The 18951-nt window shown below is 38.6% G+C and overlaps 1 protein-coding gene across 1 annotated transcript; it reads left to right on the top strand.

Moving 5' to 3' along the window:
- Nucleotides 1–15490: 15490 nt before the first annotated feature.
- On the top strand, nt 15491–18729 carry LOC140257594 (arg8-vasotocin receptor-like). Its single transcript, XM_072347004.1, has 2 exons — nt 15491–16550; nt 17641–18729. Exons 1-2 carry the CDS (start codon nt 15638–15640, stop codon nt 17838–17840), a joined length of 1113 nt encoding a protein of 370 aa, XP_072203105.1. The 5' UTR covers nt 15491–15637; the 3' UTR covers nt 17841–18729.
- Nucleotides 18730–18951: the final 222 nt, after the last annotated feature.

The raw sequence follows: 18951 nt of genomic DNA, 5'->3' as shown, positions 1-18951 counted from the left end.
CGCTCCTTGAACTCATGCATTTTGGTGCCATGACCGCTGCACTGGGCAGCCTGTTCCATGCCCACCACCTTGTGGTGAAGAGTCTTAGTTCCTAGCTCCCTACTTGGCCCTCTCCACTTACCTTTGCAGCCTTTTCCAATGCTTGGCCAACCTCTTCTTAATTCTTCCTCATATCAAGTCTAAGCCTCATCTGGTGCAACTTGAGACCATTACCTCATGTTCTGTTGCTTGTTATCTGAGAAACAAAAACCCTCTTCGCTGCAACCTTATTTCAGATAGCTATAAGGGAGCTGTAAGGACTCTCTTCAGCCTCCTCATCTCTCATAAGAGAGAGATCTCCTCATCTCTCATCTCCTCACCTCATAAACTACCCCACTTCCATCAGTCACTTGAGTTTTCTAGTCCCTTTTCCAACTTCATAGCTTTCCTGTGCACATGATATTTCTGATGCAGGTGACCCAGTCATGGCCTCTGCCCTAAGTGCCAGACATAGCTATGCAGATAGTCCAATATTTTATGAGTTTCTAAATCATAACTTACTGTTATAAAAGCATCACAGTTGTGATAGATTTTAGGCTATGGTACAGGAGTAAGTTCACTGCTAGCAGTGTAAGCCAAAGCAGCCTCCCCAGCTGTGTCTGCCCTGGTGCACACCCTAGAACTCCTTGTTTGTTTGCCTGGTGGTGGCTGGAGGTGGATCTACTAAGAAGCAGTTGCCATCTGAAGCAACAGTCTGAGCTGGCTTTAAGTAGGATAAATTGCATTCTTATAGCAACAAAGGATTGGGCAAAAGAAGACCAACAACTTTAGTAAGAAGGTTCTGCTCCCTTAAGCCTTATAATGCTTGTGTACATCCTGCTTTTCTTTGCCAAATAATATCATGAAAGTTACTACAGATCCCTTTTATCTGTATATAGCTCTTTCCTGATCAATCACACGTTCTCCCATGAGCCCTTCTGTGCCAGCTCACGCATTCATTTTCCTACTGCGATGTGTACATACCACCTCTTCTACAGAAAAGATTCTTCTAAGGCATTTCATATTTCAGGTCTGATTGCAAACACAAACATTCTTGCACACGGGTCTCCCTGAGCATGTCCAAACCTGTTGATCTAAGCATGTTCGGGGACCTATGATTCATCAGCTTTGCAGAACAACCACACAATTCAGCAAAAAAAAGCCTAAAAAACACTGGACAAGAAGGGATAAATTCCTATATTCCCAGGCACAAATTGTGCATCCACATCTTCTCAAATGTTTCACTAGTTTAGCGTTGTCTTCCATAGAATCATAGAATGAAAGAGTTATTAAGGTTGAAAAAGACCACTCAGATCATCTAACCCAGGCATCAAGCCATCACCACCATGCCCACTAATCCCTGTCACTCACCACCACAGCTATCCTTTTTTTTTTGAACACCTCCAAGAATGGTGACTCCACTACTTCCCTAAGCAGCCTGTACCAATGCCTTACCACTGTTTGGATAGAAATGTTTCGTACTGTACAACCCGAACTTACCCTGGTGCAAATTAAAGCTATTCCCTCTAGTCCAATTGCTGTTACCTGGGAGAAGGTTCTAACCCTCACCTTGCTACATTAAACATCCACGTTGCTGTGAATGACCACACAAGAATAGTTTCCCACCAATCATGCTTTCCATTTTTTCACACTCTTTCCAAACATGGCACATCTCCACTGCATCATGATAAATGGTGCTCAGGCTTTTAGTCCATTGTTTCAGTAGCTGACACAGGGCATTTCATTGCAGCAGTCTCTTCACCAGTATGATTCATTCCAGTAGAAGCAGGCAACAAATCCAGACTCAGTATGTAATCAGATTGTAATAACTGATAAAACATTACAGGAGTTGAATAATTAAGGCTGCATGCCATAATTTCAGTAAAGCTAAAAGCACAAATATTTATAAAATCACAAAGGGTTCTTATACAAGCACATAATTTTCAAATATATACATTTTCAGGGTGTTCTTTGGGAAATAACATTCTACTCAGTGTCAAGACAAAAGTCTCAGGCTTTTATGTTATGATTCATACCTCACCCTTCTCATGCAATGCACACTTTAATATCACAAGTTTACCATTTGTTTCTGACTCGTTTGACCCACACTTTTGTGTTCTAATGAATACAGTTTAGTCTCATTGTGACTTAAGCCTAGTGAAATGGTTGGATATATGATATATACCAAAATAACCACATTGTTAAGACAAAACCGGTGGCTTCATTGTTGATGGGATCATTAGTAAAATTAAGTAAATACCACCAGGACTGGAATTCTTTTTCAAATTTAGTTGCATTCTTCCATCTTTCAAATTCCAGTGGATAAAGTGTCTTCTTTGCATTCTCTTATAATTGGTACTGCCACAGATTGCATTCACAGTTGAATATGGTCATAATTGGGAGTTAATGTTTCTCTATCAACTAAATCTACAGTAAGTTGCTGGTCCTTCCCATTGATTTTTGTACGCAGAAATCTGACATGTCTTTCCATGGGTAGACTTACTGATTATCCACCATCCTATTTTAATTTCTTGGCCTGTTACTCCTTGGAATTGATGCAGTTAGTTAATAATATCTCAACTCTATTCATTTTCTAAGTATATTTTGGTTCCATGCCTGACCATGATGTACACATTTAAATCTCCCTTACTAAAGTGCATTCCCCTACTCTTAATAGAGACATTAATGAGAAATGTTACCCATTTATCTAAAAGATAGGAACCTCCACTAAACCAATTTTCTGGATTCTCTTCATATTCAAAGGAGAGCTGATTCACCCCATCTGACTAAGTGCCTGATTTTTAGATAAGGGAGATAAATCTGCTCAAGACATTCAGAGGGTGACAAACTCCAATTAAAGTACTTCTCATATGGGATGAAAATAATCCTTTATTTTTTTTCACATCTTGAGATATATTTTAATTTTAATTTGATGTACATTTGCTGTTTTAAAACTTTGTTTGTTTCAATACTTTCTTTGTAAAGCTTCAACCAAGATTTTTTTCTGTGCTTATCAATGTTTTGTCTGCTGATGTCTATTAGACTGGATGCCTAGCAACACAATCTCTGTCAGGCTGGTCCCTTAAAAAGTGGCAGTTTCCAGTTTCAGATAATACTGAATGTAGTTTTGTTTTTATGGTTATTATCCCTCTAACAATTTAAAAAATCAAAGACTTTTTATTCTCCCTCTGCCTCTCTCTATGCCTCTATTCGTGGCACGCTTCTCTCTTTTATTTGAAATAGATTGAAACTTCACTGGAGTCAAGTTGACTCCTATCTCTTGAACTGACTCCTAAACTCCATGATAGTCCACACCCTGTGATGTGGACCAGCTTTGAAGCAAGACTGTCCATCACTTTTGTCCCCGTTCTGTGCCTGCTTCCTAAAGTAATCTGTCTCTTCTGCAATCAGTTTTCTTAATTAGAACCTTTGAGGTTGGTAAGGTAAGGACACCTTTTCTTGAACTGGTTTGATCATTTGGAACTGGTGATTTTATGCATATTATATATACACGTTCATGGGTCACTCAAGTAATTCCTCCTTTTAATTTCCATGAAACTTATAATGAATACAAAAAGTACAATGACGCTGTTTAATAGAGCAAATTCTCAGTTAAAAACCACTATTTTTCAACATAGTCATCACCATTCACTCTGCATTTTCACCAGCAATGAACGAAAGCCCATATGCTGCACTCATAAAAATCCGTACCGGTGGAGCTGACCCACTGATTCACAGCTCCTATGGCAGCCATCATGACTAGGAAAATGTTGCCCATGCAGTCCGCCTGTCATTGGCCCAAATGGATGGAAGTCAGGAGGCATAAAATTCAGACTCTATGGTAGATGCGGTAGGACAGTCCAGCCAAGATGGGCAAAGTGCTCCACAGTCCTCGCATTGGTGTGGGTTCTGGTGTTATTATGTTGCAAGAGAAAGGCTGTCTTCTTCTCTGGCCTGATTTGACAAGTTTAAATCTTCAGCTTAGTCAGCGTTGTGATGTAGTGGTCAGAGCTGCTGATTTGTCCAGGTTCCAGAAAATCCAGAAGGATCACTCCCTTCCTATTGCAAAAGACCTCATATCACTTTGCCTGCTGATGGCTCCATCTTGAAGTTTTTCTTTGATGGGGAATTCACACATTGCCACTATGATACTAGGTCATAGTGGAGGCACCATGTCTTGCCATGGGTAATAGTGCTATCCAGGAAACTGCCACCTTCAACCTTGTACTGAGTATCCAGAAGGTCATGAAAAACTTGCACATGGCATTCTTTCTGTTCCTGTGTAAGCACTTGTGGGACCTACTTACTCCAAACTTTCTGATATTCCAGCATTGCCACTGCTGTTTTCAGTGTAATTAAGGTGGTATTCTTTGGTTGTAATCCACCAAATCACATGACAGCTGATGGAGACACTCCACGGTGACAGCTGAGTATGGCTGTTGAAAACAAGACCTTTTATGTTGCTGAGGCCAGTGTTGAAACAAACCACCCACTGCCCTGCTGTGTTTACATCCACTGTTTCTTCTCCATAACTGTTCATCAAGCATCAATGAATGTCAATGAGTGCATTTTTTTTTTTTCCATGTGGAGATATTTAGTGAAATGTGTACTTCTATGTCAAATGCCATTTTGTCAGACTCCCCCTCTGCTGCCATCTGTTTCACAGCAACTAAATGGAATGGAATACTGGCAAGAAGGTTCAACATCTACTTCCAGTACCACCAACATCTACCTTTGACTTCACGACCCAAGATAATAGAATAGGAGGCATTACTTTCAGAGCAGCCTTCCTATGTAATTGGTCATAAATATAGTCTTGCTCAGTATAACCTATCATATTTGCTGTTAGAGCTTTGTTAAGTTAATCCTATGGAATCCTTTAATATCTATAATAGCTTGTTTTTTATTGGCAGATATTCACCTTACTAATCATAGTATACTTGCTAGTGGTGATTTGTTGTGATCTGTGATAAACAGAAATTTTCAGAAGAGAAAGCTTTTGTGTCTTTTTGTATAATGGAATCCTACAAAGCCACTGTTGCAATCTCCATACATCTGCAGGCTGAGTAACCCTTTAGATAGTGACACTATTTCAGTTGCAGAGTCCACTGAGTTCAACTTAGATTAATTAAACCCAATCAACTTCCAGGGGTGAGCTGTTATGTCTGAAAAGATACATTTTCATATACTTTCACTGTACACATAATATGAAGATATTATAAGCACGTATATCTTTTGAGCATTTGTAGATGTGTGGTTTTGTTTTTTACTCTCCCACTTGATTATGGATAGTGTCCTGGAGACACATAGTAATCAAGACACACAAACTGGAGAGCAAACATTAGTTTGTTCAAATCTCTAAGGCAAATTAACATGAACAGACCAGCATTCTGCTAATAATGGTATCTGGGGTAATTGCTTTAATATAGCATCTTCAGTTAAGTCCTAGGGAAAATGCTGTTTTCCATTTTCATCAGTGTAGTGTAGTGGACGGAAGCTGCATGGTGTACCCAAGGTTTTTAAGCTGTCTAAATGCAAAACACAGGTATTCTGCCTTTTAACACTAGATGGCAGACATAAATGGGAAAATATTTCCTAGTTCTCAGAGTTACGATATTGAGAAATTAATGTGCAACTTGAATAAACACACACTGTTCAAACTAATAAGAATGAAGACTATTGGTCACATACTTCTGACAGCTTGGATACCTCCTTCAGCCTCTCATTTGGATGTGTGCTTTTTGGGCACAAATACTGCAAATAATCAAATGAAACTTTGTGACATTTATTTCTGATTGCTTTGCTTATCTCGGTTACTTCCCTTCTATATTTTTCTCTTGTCAAAGAATGGCTGAAATTCTTTAAGCCCTAAAAAGGGCTCAAACAAATCAAACTGAAGAAAATAATTCAGAGATAGCCATCCTTGCCCAGCAGTCTCATGGTTGTGCAGTTCAGTAAATTACAAAGACAGATTATATACAACTTATTTTGCAACTGCTTAGCATCTTTATTTTACATCAATAATTAGGCAACTTTGCTTTTTGTTGTAACTTAACTTCAGAATAGAGAGTAATAGAGAATTAACATTTGTTAAGGAGGCAGCTCAGTTTCATAGAACTCATAGTACTTAAGCATGAAATATATAATCATCTATCAGTCAGTAATATTTTGGACTATTACGCTGTTCCTATCCCAGTTGCATGTTCTAAAATAAGTGTTTGACACTTCATTTATCAGGAGGGTCAGAGTCCCTGAGGGTACATCTGCTCTGAATCATCCATCCAAATATGAATCCATCGACCTGCAGTATCATGCTAGCGTGCATGTTGCAGACTCTGGGATACTGTCTGCACCATGGATGCAACATTTACTCTCTGTGCATGCATGAGTTTCTGTTAGCTAACAAAACAGACTTGAATTGCTGTGCTTTGCATTGCTTATTATGCATAGATGTGTGGTGCATTTATAGAACTGGTAGCCAGCACACACTTGGTTGCTATTAAATGTCGATGTGCATATACAACACTAGAACTGTAACAGGTCATACCCAATCAAACCTGGTGTTTCCCTCGTTGTGCTGCTACTGTGGCTGTATAGATTCTGTACCAGCCTGGCTCTTTTCAGTGATACATTGTGCAGTGCAGGCAACCTCATTAACTATAGTCAGAAAATACGCAAACTATTCTTGTTAAATCTTTCCTACTGAGGTTTTTCAAACTGCAGAAGTACTAATACAGAAGGTAAGTTTGAAATTACATACGACTTTTCTATCTCATGGTTAGAAAGTCACAAAGATGACCACAGCTTCTGACCTTAGTTTTTCTGATTCTCAGTTTGCAGTAGTATTTGCTATAAAAAGTACATACAGGACCAAACACCAGAGTGTGGCCTGTCCTTCTTTCCATGGGAGTGCTTTAGCCACAAGGATGTAAAGCTATGTCCCTTTTTCACACAATCATGGAACGTTTTGAGTTGGAAGGGAACTTTAAAAACCACCTATGGTTTCCATGGTTTTTTCTTGGTTCTATGAATCTTTTCTGCATAGTCACCAAGTGTCAACACGAGAAGAAGAAAGCATTTTGTGCTTTGCATTGCAAATACATCAAGGAGCAATAAGTTTTCTCATGGAATCAGAAATATGTATTTAAACTTCCTAAGGCTGAAAACTGCACTGTACTGTTTTCTTACATCACCTGTTCAAATATTCTATTCAAGATAGTTTTACACTACATATCATCAATGACCTTATTCCTTTTCCTCTTTCTTTCTTTTCCTGCTGTTTCTCATCTCCCTACCCACGAACCTCCATTTTCTCACCCCATTTAAGAGAACTGGGTGAGTCCCAGCATGTTCCCTGAAGGAATGGTTCTATGACACCTTTAGAATTATAGGCTCTGCATTTTCAGTGGATAAGGATACCAGGCCTTAGCTGGGAGTTAAGACTCAATTAGAATCTGGATCTGAAATTTCTACTATGTTTCTTTCTATTCATTTATGTGCTTCACTACTTCCAAGCAGTTTCCTGCTTCCCACAAAGGAACTTGGATTTCTAAATCAGGGTTTTGGATTCTATTGCTACTTAATATTCCTTATAGTTAGCTTTGATTTCCTGCTCCTCCACAGCCCATAGTCAATGGTTTCTGCCTTGATCAGGGCCTTTGTGCATTCTAGAAATCTGGCTGCTAAAAATAAGAATGTATTAATCAAATAATTACATAGTAATTATGTATAATGCAGTAGATTACTTAGAGTTTGTAATTCAGACTCATGCTAGAGGTCATATTACAATTCCTTTTCATCCCTCTGTGATTACTATAATAGTTGCTCTGTTATCTTTCAGCATGCAAAAACTGGTAGATGTGGATGTCATTATTGCAGCATCTGGCTGAGAGTGTAATTCTGTACGTGTCAGACAAAATTCTTGGCAAGAATGGAAGAGGTCAAAACACACAGTTCTTTGAGGTACTCTGGAATCAATTCCCTGTCCTTATTGTTTGCTCTTACTTACTCAGTGTTGTATGAAGAACTGACTCATCGCTGTTTACTTTGTCTTTATTTTAAGCATTGAGGTAAGTCTGACCCTTCCACCAGGTCTTAGGTATTATGCCAGGTTCCCTCTTAGCATTTGTATCCATGCTCAGAAACTCTGTTTATAGCTTCTCATATGTTAAAGGGGGTATTTTGTCATTATTCTTCAAAGCCATTCAATCTCTAAGCCAGAACTCCTTCTCCTAAGTTACACTTCTGTTAGCTCTGCCCAGAGCCTCACAGAGGCTCCTGTGGGTATCCTCTGTCAGCCATATTCCACTGCACTAGTGGCAGATGAACTGGCATGCTATTCAGTACCTTAATGGACTATCTAGACTGCCTGGAATGCTGCAAATTAAAAAGACAAGTTTTGGAAGAAGTTTACATACCTAAATTATAAAGATTTATGTCTCAGTATAGCCTGATGAGAGTTATAGAAATACCAGCAAAAGCTCAGTATTGTGCAGTTAAGCACGGTTTATTAAAGTTGCACCATTTTTTACTGTGGCAATGGGAATAAGGTATTTTTTTAGAGAATGATCTATAGTCTGTGGAAAATAATTCTACCACCATAATTCACGTATGAGAATCTAGCAAACTTAGTCCTCAGGCCAAGTGGGACTCTCACTCCCTGCTGTCAGTAACAGCTCTGAAATCAGAAACATGCACAAAGAATGAGATCAGAGCTGGTGAATAATGAAGTTTTAATTTTACTGAAAAAGGTTAAAAAGTTATTCTCTTGGACATAACATCCTTAGGGATTAAAAAGAGTCACGTAGTAATTTACGTAGATGGCTTTACTGTTCTGTGATGAGTACCTGTAATAATCTAGTTACGAGCCATAGGGGGCCAATACCTATTGTTTTTCTCCAGCTTTAATGCCTGGGGCTAATTCCTGCTGCACTTAGTTTATGGGAGTCTTGGTCCAAAATATTGCCTAAGAGTAATTATAGTAATTTGATATGTTGCAGTCCAACATGTTGAGTATATAAAGCTGAATTTGTTATGTAGCTATTAATCGTACTGAAGTAACTCCCCCTTCCTTCCAATACACAGTTAGCATACTACTCAGAACATAATTCCACAGAAGGTGAAAAGCATCTGAGCTGTGTTTAGAGAGAGCAGATTTTGCACACACATATGTCTGCACAGGTATGCACACGGGTGTACATACAAAACATAAGTGTGTGTACAACTAAGAGCCTGATCTACTTTGAAGTATTTAATTTCCACTTTCCATTTATATATGTGTTTATCAGGACAGAAATTTATCCCATGCTTATTATAAAGTTAAAATTTAAGGTAGTTTAAAGTAGGCCTGGATTGAATACTGAAGAGAATTTGAATTGTCCAGACTACTTTCTAATAGTCTTTTGTGTTTCCCAAGAGTTCTGCTTCTCACTTAAAAGTTTGCTTCCTTCTGAAGAATGGAGTTATTGACACCATTTGTCATTTTGGGTCTTGTTGTGTTGTGACAACAGCATTAATAGCTGCCTTTATTGGATGACTGTACATGTGCTGCCTGCAATATTATTTCCAATATGCTTTCTCTGTGTCTTTAGTTGGCACTTTGGGTTTAATTGTTGCATTTGATGCTGCTTTATTTCCATAGATCCAAAACTATGTAGTTTTGGGGCAAATCTTTATTCCTTGTCCAAAAAAAATGTACATTAATATAAATACTGAACTAGTGGGGGGATTTATTTTTTTTTTTAAAGAAACCAGAACTGTAGAAATTTGTACGAACAGAGCAGCAAAATGATGGTCATAATTTTAGTCCAGTACAAATGGCTTACAACAAAGTTGTTTATATGCTGAATCTGGAAATAAGCTGTATTTTAATACTGAAAAATATTAAATTACCTTACCACAAATTCATCCGTATGACAGCCTAAATCCTGACAGAGCACTTGTGTAACTTTCACTAAGTGAAATAATCCATCTGCTGACAATTATACTATGCCAAAAATGAGTTACATTTTTGCTTTCACTATGTATTTGTTACTTAATGTATTTCATAGAATGCATTCTCTACCATGACAATAATTTCAATACAGTATGTTTGATTTTTGTCTCCTCTAGAACATGTTACTAGCAAAGTGCTTTACAAATAAACATTTCAAGTAAGAAGTCAGTGTTTATACCATGTTCTTGATAATTTAATCTTCACACTTCTTTTTTTTATCCTACAGTTTAAGACTTTAAAAGAAATAGGATGAAATCACCACTAAGGAAATAATGTTTGATTTCTTCAAAATATTCTAGAAATGTAGCCAACTATGCAAGAATTTGCTTTTCTTAATTAACTGGTTTTCACGACATGATGAATTCAGTAGCAGTTATCTACTAGCTCTTCAGATCTACAGAATCTCACAGGTAAAGTGACAGACTGAGGTTTCTTAAGTCAAAAGCAGATAGTAGTGTTTTCCACTTGATCTTTGCTTAAATAGCAAGGTTTTAGAATTTATTTATGCATTCCAAAATAAAAGAATGGAAATGTTTATTCTTCATGGGTTACATTTAATAAAAAGTCGTATCTCATGCCTGTCATGAGATGAAACAACTGATCATTTTTTGAAGTTTTTTGTTGTTGTTGTTATTGTCAATGGCTGGATAGACATCAGTGATGAATGGTGTCTGTCAGAGATCTCTACTGGGACCGATGTTCTTTAATATCTTCATCAATAACATCAACAGTGAGATCAAGTGCACTCTAATTAAGTTTATGGATGACACCAAGCTGTGAGGTGCAGTCAATATGCCCACAAGATGGGATGCCATCCAGAGAGACCCAGACAGGTTCAAGCATTGAGCCCAGGAAAACCTGATAAGGTTCAATAAATCCAAGTGCAAGACCCAGTCCTGCAGCTGGGTCATGGCAACCCCAAAACTGAAATGACCAGGGGAATGAAAGGATATTAAAAAGACCTGCCAAAAAGGATTTGTGAGTACTGCTAGATGGTAAGGTGAACATGAGCCAGCAATATGCTCTCAGCCCAGAATGCCAATTGTATCCTGAGCTGCATCAAAAGAAGTGTAGCCAACAGAGTGAAGGAGGTGACCCTGCCCCTCTACTCTGCAGTGGTGAGACCTTGCCTGGAGTACTGTGTCCAGATGTGGAGTCCTCAGTACAGGAGAGACATGGACTTGTTGGAGTGCATCCAGAGGAGGGCCACAAAAATGATCCAAGAGATGAAATACCTCCCCTATGAGGACAGGCTGAAAGAGCTGGGGCTTTTCAGTCTGGAGAGGAGAAAGCTCTGAGGTGACCTGATAAAGGCCTTTCAGTATCTAATGGGGAGCTATAGGAAGGAAGGGAACAGAGTCTTTAACTGGGTTGTGATGGGACAAGGGGAAGTGGTTTCAAACTAACATGGGAGATTTAGACTGGATATATGGAAAACAAAGTTACAATAAAGGTAGTGAGGTGATGGATGTCCCATCCCTAGAGACATTGAAGGTAAGGTTGGACAGGTGTCTGAACAACCTGATCTAGCTGTACACACCCCTATTTATTGCAGAAGAGTAGGACTAGATGACCTTTAATGGTCCCTTCCAACTCAAATGATTCCATGATTCCAAATAAATTTTGGGCAATATCACTACAGCAACTAATACAGTACTCAGTACCTGTGTTTAAGCACTGAAGTGAAGGCTTGATTTCTTTTTTTAGTTATTTATTTATTTTGCATGTTATGAGAATTGAGATACAAAGCTCACATGTAATCCATAGGTAAGGAGACATAGTTATCCCCTTTTACTCAGCACTTTTTATGCTGTGTCTGGAGTTCTGTCACCAGTTTTGGAGTCCCCATACAGGAATATATTGATGAGCTTAAGGGAGCTTGGCATAGGGCCATGGAGGTGTTCTGAGGGCTAGAGGGTAAAGAAAATATTTAAACAGTAAGCATGTCAGGTCTAATCAGATGCTGGGAACACCGCTTTTGTGCAGCTCTGGAGAGATCTTCCCCTAGCCCAATCCATGCATCCTGTCTATTAAGAGGTTCCTTCTTCCTTCCGCCTCATGGTGCCTCTTTTGTGTCGCAATCATATGTCTTCTCACAGGCTAGAATGTCATCTGCATAATAACATTTACCAGCAGAAAGCACAGGATTTAAGTGGAAGGCCCAGCAGAGCAGAGATGGCCTAGTCAAGATTCCTAGCTCCTTGAATATAATGTCTTCTGCAGGGCTCCTGGTGCAGATGTGTTCAGCCTGGATGAGGGAAGGCTTTCAGAAGGTCTAGTAGTGTCCTTCCAGTACCCATAGGGAGGCTCAGGGTGAAGCTGGAGCCAGCTTCTTCACTCAGATGGTGGAAGAAACATGAGAGACACGGGTCAGAAGCAGGGGAGGTTCTGGTGGCACAGAAGGAAAGCTTTTCTACTATGACAATTAGTAAGTATTTGGAACAAATTACCCAAGAGTGCTGTGGAATCTGTTTTTGGAGGTTTTCAAGGAGGTGTGACCAGACAAATGCTAAGTAAACTGGTCTAAATCCAGTGTTGACCTTGCTTTTAGCAGGAGGTTGGAAAAGAGGCCCTCCAGGCTGGACGACTATGTGATTATGAAATTCTAAACAGACACCTAAATTTGGCTTAATTTGTGAGCTGAATCCCTCCCTTCCAGCTACCTCACAAACATTAGATGAGAGCCCACACCGAGAAATTCAGCAGTTATTAATTACAATGTACCTTCCCACTCTACTGAAAGTAAATAATTAAGGGAAAGAATTTAACTTGGACGGATAGGATTGGGAATGATACAAACCTCGGCAAGGGGTGAAAGAAATAACAGAGTAAAAGAACAGCTAAGACTGCTTAAACATTTTCATCTGTTATTCTGTTTTTCTTTTCACAGACAGTTATATTCCCAGAGTGGAACCAATTTCAGTATAACATTATCCTAAATGTCAGCTAGTGTGGATGAAAAGAATGGAAAGAGCATGATTATAAAGTTGTGAAACCATTAACATATATTGAACTAATTATAGGCAAGATGGAGTGGTGTCTTACATCACTAGGACAATTTGTACAAGAAGGGCCCCTCCCTTTTTATAAACATAACAAAGGTTATGTGTTGCAGTGTGCTTGCCCTTCAGCCTGTGTCCACGTGCTGGGGCTGATACCTATTACAGCACGTATGCTGCCCAGGCTCTGGGTGCTGAGGCCCCACATAAACCTCCAAAGATCCGTGTGTTTCCAGGGTTCTTGCTGTCCTAGGTATAGGTGAAAAAGCATGTTTTCTCAAAATGCATCTACTCATACATGATGCATTGTGAAAGTTGTACAGGTATGATTATGGTACTATATTCTGGTTAGTCTTCCAATACTATCCCAGAAATAACTTGTGTTTCATATTTAGTATTTTTACACATAATTCCTTGATCATCTTTCAGATCATGAAATGTAAATTTATCATCTTTACCTACCCCTGGGCTTTGTTTTCTATTCAGCATGTTCATGTTTCAATCCACTTAGTTCTAACACTGGATAAATTTAGGTGTTTACTCAGCCTGCTAGAGTAACAAAGAACATGCCTGTTTTTTTGTTAACTCGTACAGTAAGGTTGTCAGGGTAAATGGTATTTGAGCACACACCTGAAATTTTCTCTTCACCTGAAGATAGAATTGAGGATCAGCCAGCCTGCTCTGCAGCAGAGTGTTTGCAACCAGAAGAATTGCCTGATTTTCAGGCTGTGGTCAACTCAATTATTCTCCTGAAAGTTACTAAACAAAGGGTGAAGGCAAAATCATTTGTTGCCTTATAGTCTTGTTGTGCTGCATCCCACTGCTTGGGATGTATTGTAGACTGGGTGGAAAATAAAAAGAAGCAACCTTTGGAATCTGGGTTTGTTACAGATAGCCTTCCAGTTAGGAAAAAAAATTAACAGGTATATTAGATTAAGTGGTTATGATTCATAGTCTTTGCAACGTGATCATAGAAAGAAGCTGTTAGAGACTCAGGCAGCTACAGCGGTGTTCAGACAAATCTGGACTGAGGATAGTAATAGCTGCTGTCAGTGGCAAAATTTACAGAGATTGTTCTGCTTGTCTTTTGTCTGCTTTCATAAGGTTAGCCTTGCTTGAGGTATTAATGTCAGTCCCATGTTAGGATGGAAGGTGAAAAAAGATGGAGAGAAAAGAAATGTCACTGTGTCTGCAAACCTTTGGAGTCTCTCAGCATCCTGTTTATGCATTTTGCCCTACCCCTGTATGTTGATGAAAACATTCAGTGCCAAGATGTAAATCTGTTCACATCACTCCACAGCTGCCTTTATAATGTAGTCTTGACCACGATGACAAACCAGTATAGAGGTACTATAGTGTATATGTATAATATGCTATTCATGGAGCATGGACAGAATTATAACCTAATCAGTTACCTCTTCAGAAGAACTTGAAATTACCACTCTTCTGACCTTATCCAAAAGGATATGAGCGCTCTATCTTCAGACAAGTTTGCATAAAAATATGTGTTATCTTTCATGTTAAAATAATTCTTTTTATTAAATCCGTCTTTTTGTGATTGAGAGGACAGACTAAGGAGAACAAATGGAATTAAATCAATATTGTTATTCTTATCTGCCACTACCAATATGCAAAAGTTACACTGAAAGAACAACGACACTCTTATGGTTGTGATGCAACTCACTGCACAAAAATAAAAAGGATTAGACAGTGAAAAATGACCTCTCAGCCTTTGTCACTGTCGTTGAATAGACACCCTAGAAAAGTATGTTATTGTAAAGACCTTTTACTCAGTTGAATTTTCCACAGAATTTACACTTCTTTTCCTGTTAAATTCTCAGTAGGCTCATGGTCCCACTAAAATAATTTATTTTACATGTGTTATTTTTTATTTTACTAAGGAAATAAACCATCTGAAGCTTGAGTTCTTCTTGAAATAAAAGCATTATTTTTAGGGCAGTCGAAACTTTTTTTTCCCCTTTCAAAATCAGGTGACTCAAAAAACAAACAAACAAAACAAAACAAGCCACTTTGGAAAAATGTATTTACTTGTCTCTGCTGCATTTAGGATGTGATCTTGCCCCAGGAACCCAGGGGACTGCAGTTACGATGCATCTGAGCTCAGGGGCCTAACTTTCCGTCTACGTACAAACATTCCTTCTGATTAAGCTGAAGCACACACTTCTGCATTGAATAAAAAATATTTGAACACGCTCCGAGAGTAATATCATTTAAGCATGATTTTGGCCACAGCTATTTACAAGTTAAGCTTTTGACTGAAGTGAGTAATTTAATTATGTAGAGCCTGTGAAGTTCTCCCTTTATTTATGTCTTTCGCCCACTTGTGTGGCTCTCGCTGCTATTGGCTCGGGTGACGGCAGCCTACTTGATGACTCTGGAGTTACATAAGGCTCCACTCAGAGCCTATATAAAGCCTTTTTGCACTCCAGCAAGAGGCAGAATTTCATTGAGACACAGGTCCACTGCTTTAGTTCACACAAGCAGGAGGAGATTTGTTTGAAGATATCCTGAAACCTGAGCCCGTGCTGGTTTATTGCTGGCTGGCACTTCACAGCTTTCATCCTGAGTCGCAAGTAGCAGCTACTGGGAGTAGCTTCTGTGCACTATGAAGAATTTTTCATTTCCTATGCAGGATAGCACACATCAGACTGAAAGTCCTCCTCACAGATTCCTGGGTCTGACAAATAAGTCAGATCCTGTTGGAAGACCGGAAAGAGATGAGCAATTAGCTCAAGTAGAGATTGCTGTACTGGGGGTGATATTTCTGACAGCGTCTGTGGGCAATTTTATTCTCATTCTGGTGCTGTGGAGAAGAAGAAAGAAGCTCTCTAGGATGTATGTATTCATGCTGCACCTCAGCATAGCTGACTTAGTTGTAGCTTTTTTTCAAGTGCTGCCTCAACTCATATGGGATATTACAGATGTTTTCATAGGGCCAGATTTCTTGTGCAGAATTATCAAGTATCTGCAATTGCTAGGCATGTTTGCCTCTACTTATATGATAGTGGTCATGACTGTGGACAGATATCAAGCAGTTTGCTACCCTATGGTCACTTTCCAAAAGAAGAGAGCTCTGTGGAACATTCCCATTTGCACCAGCTGGTCTATATCCTTGATTCTTAGCCTACCACAGGTATTTATCTTTTCTAAGACTGAAATATCTCCAGGTATCTTTGAATGTTGGGCTGAATTTATTCAACCGTGGGGCCCAAAGGCATATGTGACTTGGATTTTTGTAGTCATATTCTTCATTCCCTCGACCATCCTTATCACATGCCAAGTTAAGATTTGCAAGATAATCAAAAGAAATATCTATGTGAAAAAACAGAATGACTACGAAGTAACGAATCAGAAGCAAGTCCTGCCATCCCGAGCCAGCAGTGTGAACTGTATTTCAAAGGCTATGATCAAGACTGTAAAAATGACAGTGGTGACAGTTGTTGCATATGTTCTCTGTTGGTCACCATTCTTCATTGCACAGCTGTGGTCTGTGTGGTTCCCCAGTGGCATTACTGAAGGTAAGAAACTCTCTGTCCTTTCTAATAGCTTCATGGCAGAATAGCCCATTGCTACATTGCTTCATATGTGGACTTTGCTTTTGTGTAAAAGTTACGATAGCATTTGATTTTGATTTGTGTATCATTTAGCTACTATGCTGATTTACATACAGAGAACTTCATGTATTATGTGATGAAAACATTGTGAAAGTAGGTATTTTGTGTGTCTGTTTTGAGTGATGGGTGACTCAAAGATAAATAAACAGCACAGTGAAATTAATGTGGCAGGGCTTCAATTCAGACTTTCAGAGATTTTTGGATATTACAGCAACAGCATTTTGGGCTCTTGAGGTGAAAAGAAACAGTTAATTATGCACAGAAATGAAATAAGCATTTCTTAGTGTAGGGAGCAATGGTGTTATAAGAAATCTGATTTTTAACTTTAATATTGAAATTGTTTTGATGAAATATCTGTGGGACACTATAAAATGATTAAAAGTTGTGAAACAGCTCTTTATAAAGCAAAAAAACAACAACAACAAAACCCAAATGCAGATGTAGGAGAGACATCAAAGAACACCATGCTGAAAACAGGATTAATCTTTTCAGACTTGTACTATTGCAGACTTGTAAAAGGCAGACTCTGTACGTGACTTCATTTAAGTTCACCTATTGAATACTCAAATATGCATATATATAAAATAGATACACAGATTTAAAAATAACTGATATTTGTGAATTCTTTCTAAATGTGTGAATTTGACCATTAGTCTTCATGTATTCACATCAATATCTGTATCTCTATTTGTCCCTACCTGTATAGCAGGTTAGCAATCGATTTTAAATCTAAAGAAAAACAAAGAGCTGTATGGAACTATTTAATTCTGAAAAGCATGCAGAATGCTTCCTTACTTATACAGTTATAAACTGCATTGAATGAATGAGGATTTCCCAGTACCAGTATTACTGTAAATTTAAGATATGAATAGGCACATCAGGAAGCTTCAGGCAGTGAGAATGTTACTTACCTGTACGAATGTATGATTCTGTGATTCTATGGTTCTGTGAATGCTTTATTTACTATGTAACTCCTTTAACTATTTCCTCCCAGGATCAGCATTCACCATTATCATGCTTCTCGGCAACCTAAATAGTTGCACCAACCCGTGGATTTACATGTATTTTTGTGGCCACATTCCATATTGCACAAATAAGCAGCTGGAGAACACATCAGCTCAAGAGGAGTCGGTGGTCACAGGAAGTATTCATCTTGCAGACAGAGACCCCGAGGAAAACAGTACTTGTGCATAAATGTTGGATGTTATTTGTTGTTCTGTTACATTTCCTATGTTCACAAGACATATCAATATTTTGCATTGAAGCTGGAAAATGGTCTTTTGTTGTTATAAATTTATTTTTTTGTAGTTCTGTAGCATATGCAGAAGTTTCTGTGTTGTACAAGCTTGACACAATACTTCTATCATCACTGTGCTATCAAAATGAATTCCTGTATAGACTGACAAAGATACAGAAAGCCAACCTGGATATTTTGTGTTTTACACTGCTACTGTGATTCTGGATCTGTAAGCACTAAGTTTTACAGCCTGACCAACAAACTGAGAGAAAGTTGCAAAAGAATCTCACATTATCAGATTTAAAAATGTGCTTAAACTGAACTTTGAGTTGGTTGCGACTCTAATGCAATTGGGGAATGGTTTGGCAAATCTTGAGAAGGCAGCAGTAAGTCAGAACAATCAATTGCCAGCTGTAAGTAGTACCTGTTTTGTATTCACTCTTTATATACATTTATAAAACGCTGAGCAGCCTTATGCCCTCTTATGGAAAGTAACTCAGTGCCCTTGTGACTGTGAACAGCTATTTCAGTTTCAAATGCAGTACAGTGACATTCCAGGTTTGTGGCTTCCTATTACACAGCCATCAATACAGGACATGATATTCCCTGCCTTCCCTGTTGACTGAAACTCTCCACACTTATACACACATACACATGCCTTAAATAGAAATGACTGCCATGGGTGTACACTTCTGTTTGTTATTCTGCCTGGTTTTGTGCAGGTTGTGTTCAGACCCATTTGTTATGGTATGTGATTTACTCACAGTGGGCTAGAACCTATTCAGGTTCATATTCAATCATTTCACCTTTGTGGTAAAAATAAATCTGCATCTCGTTCCTTCAGAACTCTGTTTGCTTTCCAGTGTGTCGACTTTTTATTCAGGAAGCTATTTCCCTTCCAGTGTCTAAATTCTAATTAGAGCAGTATGGAAGGAATATTAGCAAATCTCTTTCAGGTGAAAACAGAGCTGCATTTGCAGAGATTCTTGGCAATGCTTGCACATCATTTGCCTACATTATATCAATGTTTTGTCATTGCTATTCATACTTCCTTTTATAAGTGCTAGC

The sequence above is a fragment of the Excalfactoria chinensis genome, chromosome 1 (genome assembly GCF_039878825.1).
Source record: "Excalfactoria chinensis isolate bCotChi1 chromosome 1, bCotChi1.hap2, whole genome shotgun sequence".
NCBI classification, from domain to species: Eukaryota; Metazoa; Chordata; class Aves; order Galliformes; family Phasianidae; genus Excalfactoria; species Excalfactoria chinensis.
The sequence above is the reverse complement of the archived record's forward strand: the minus strand, read 5'-3'. Positions and strand labels throughout refer to the sequence as shown.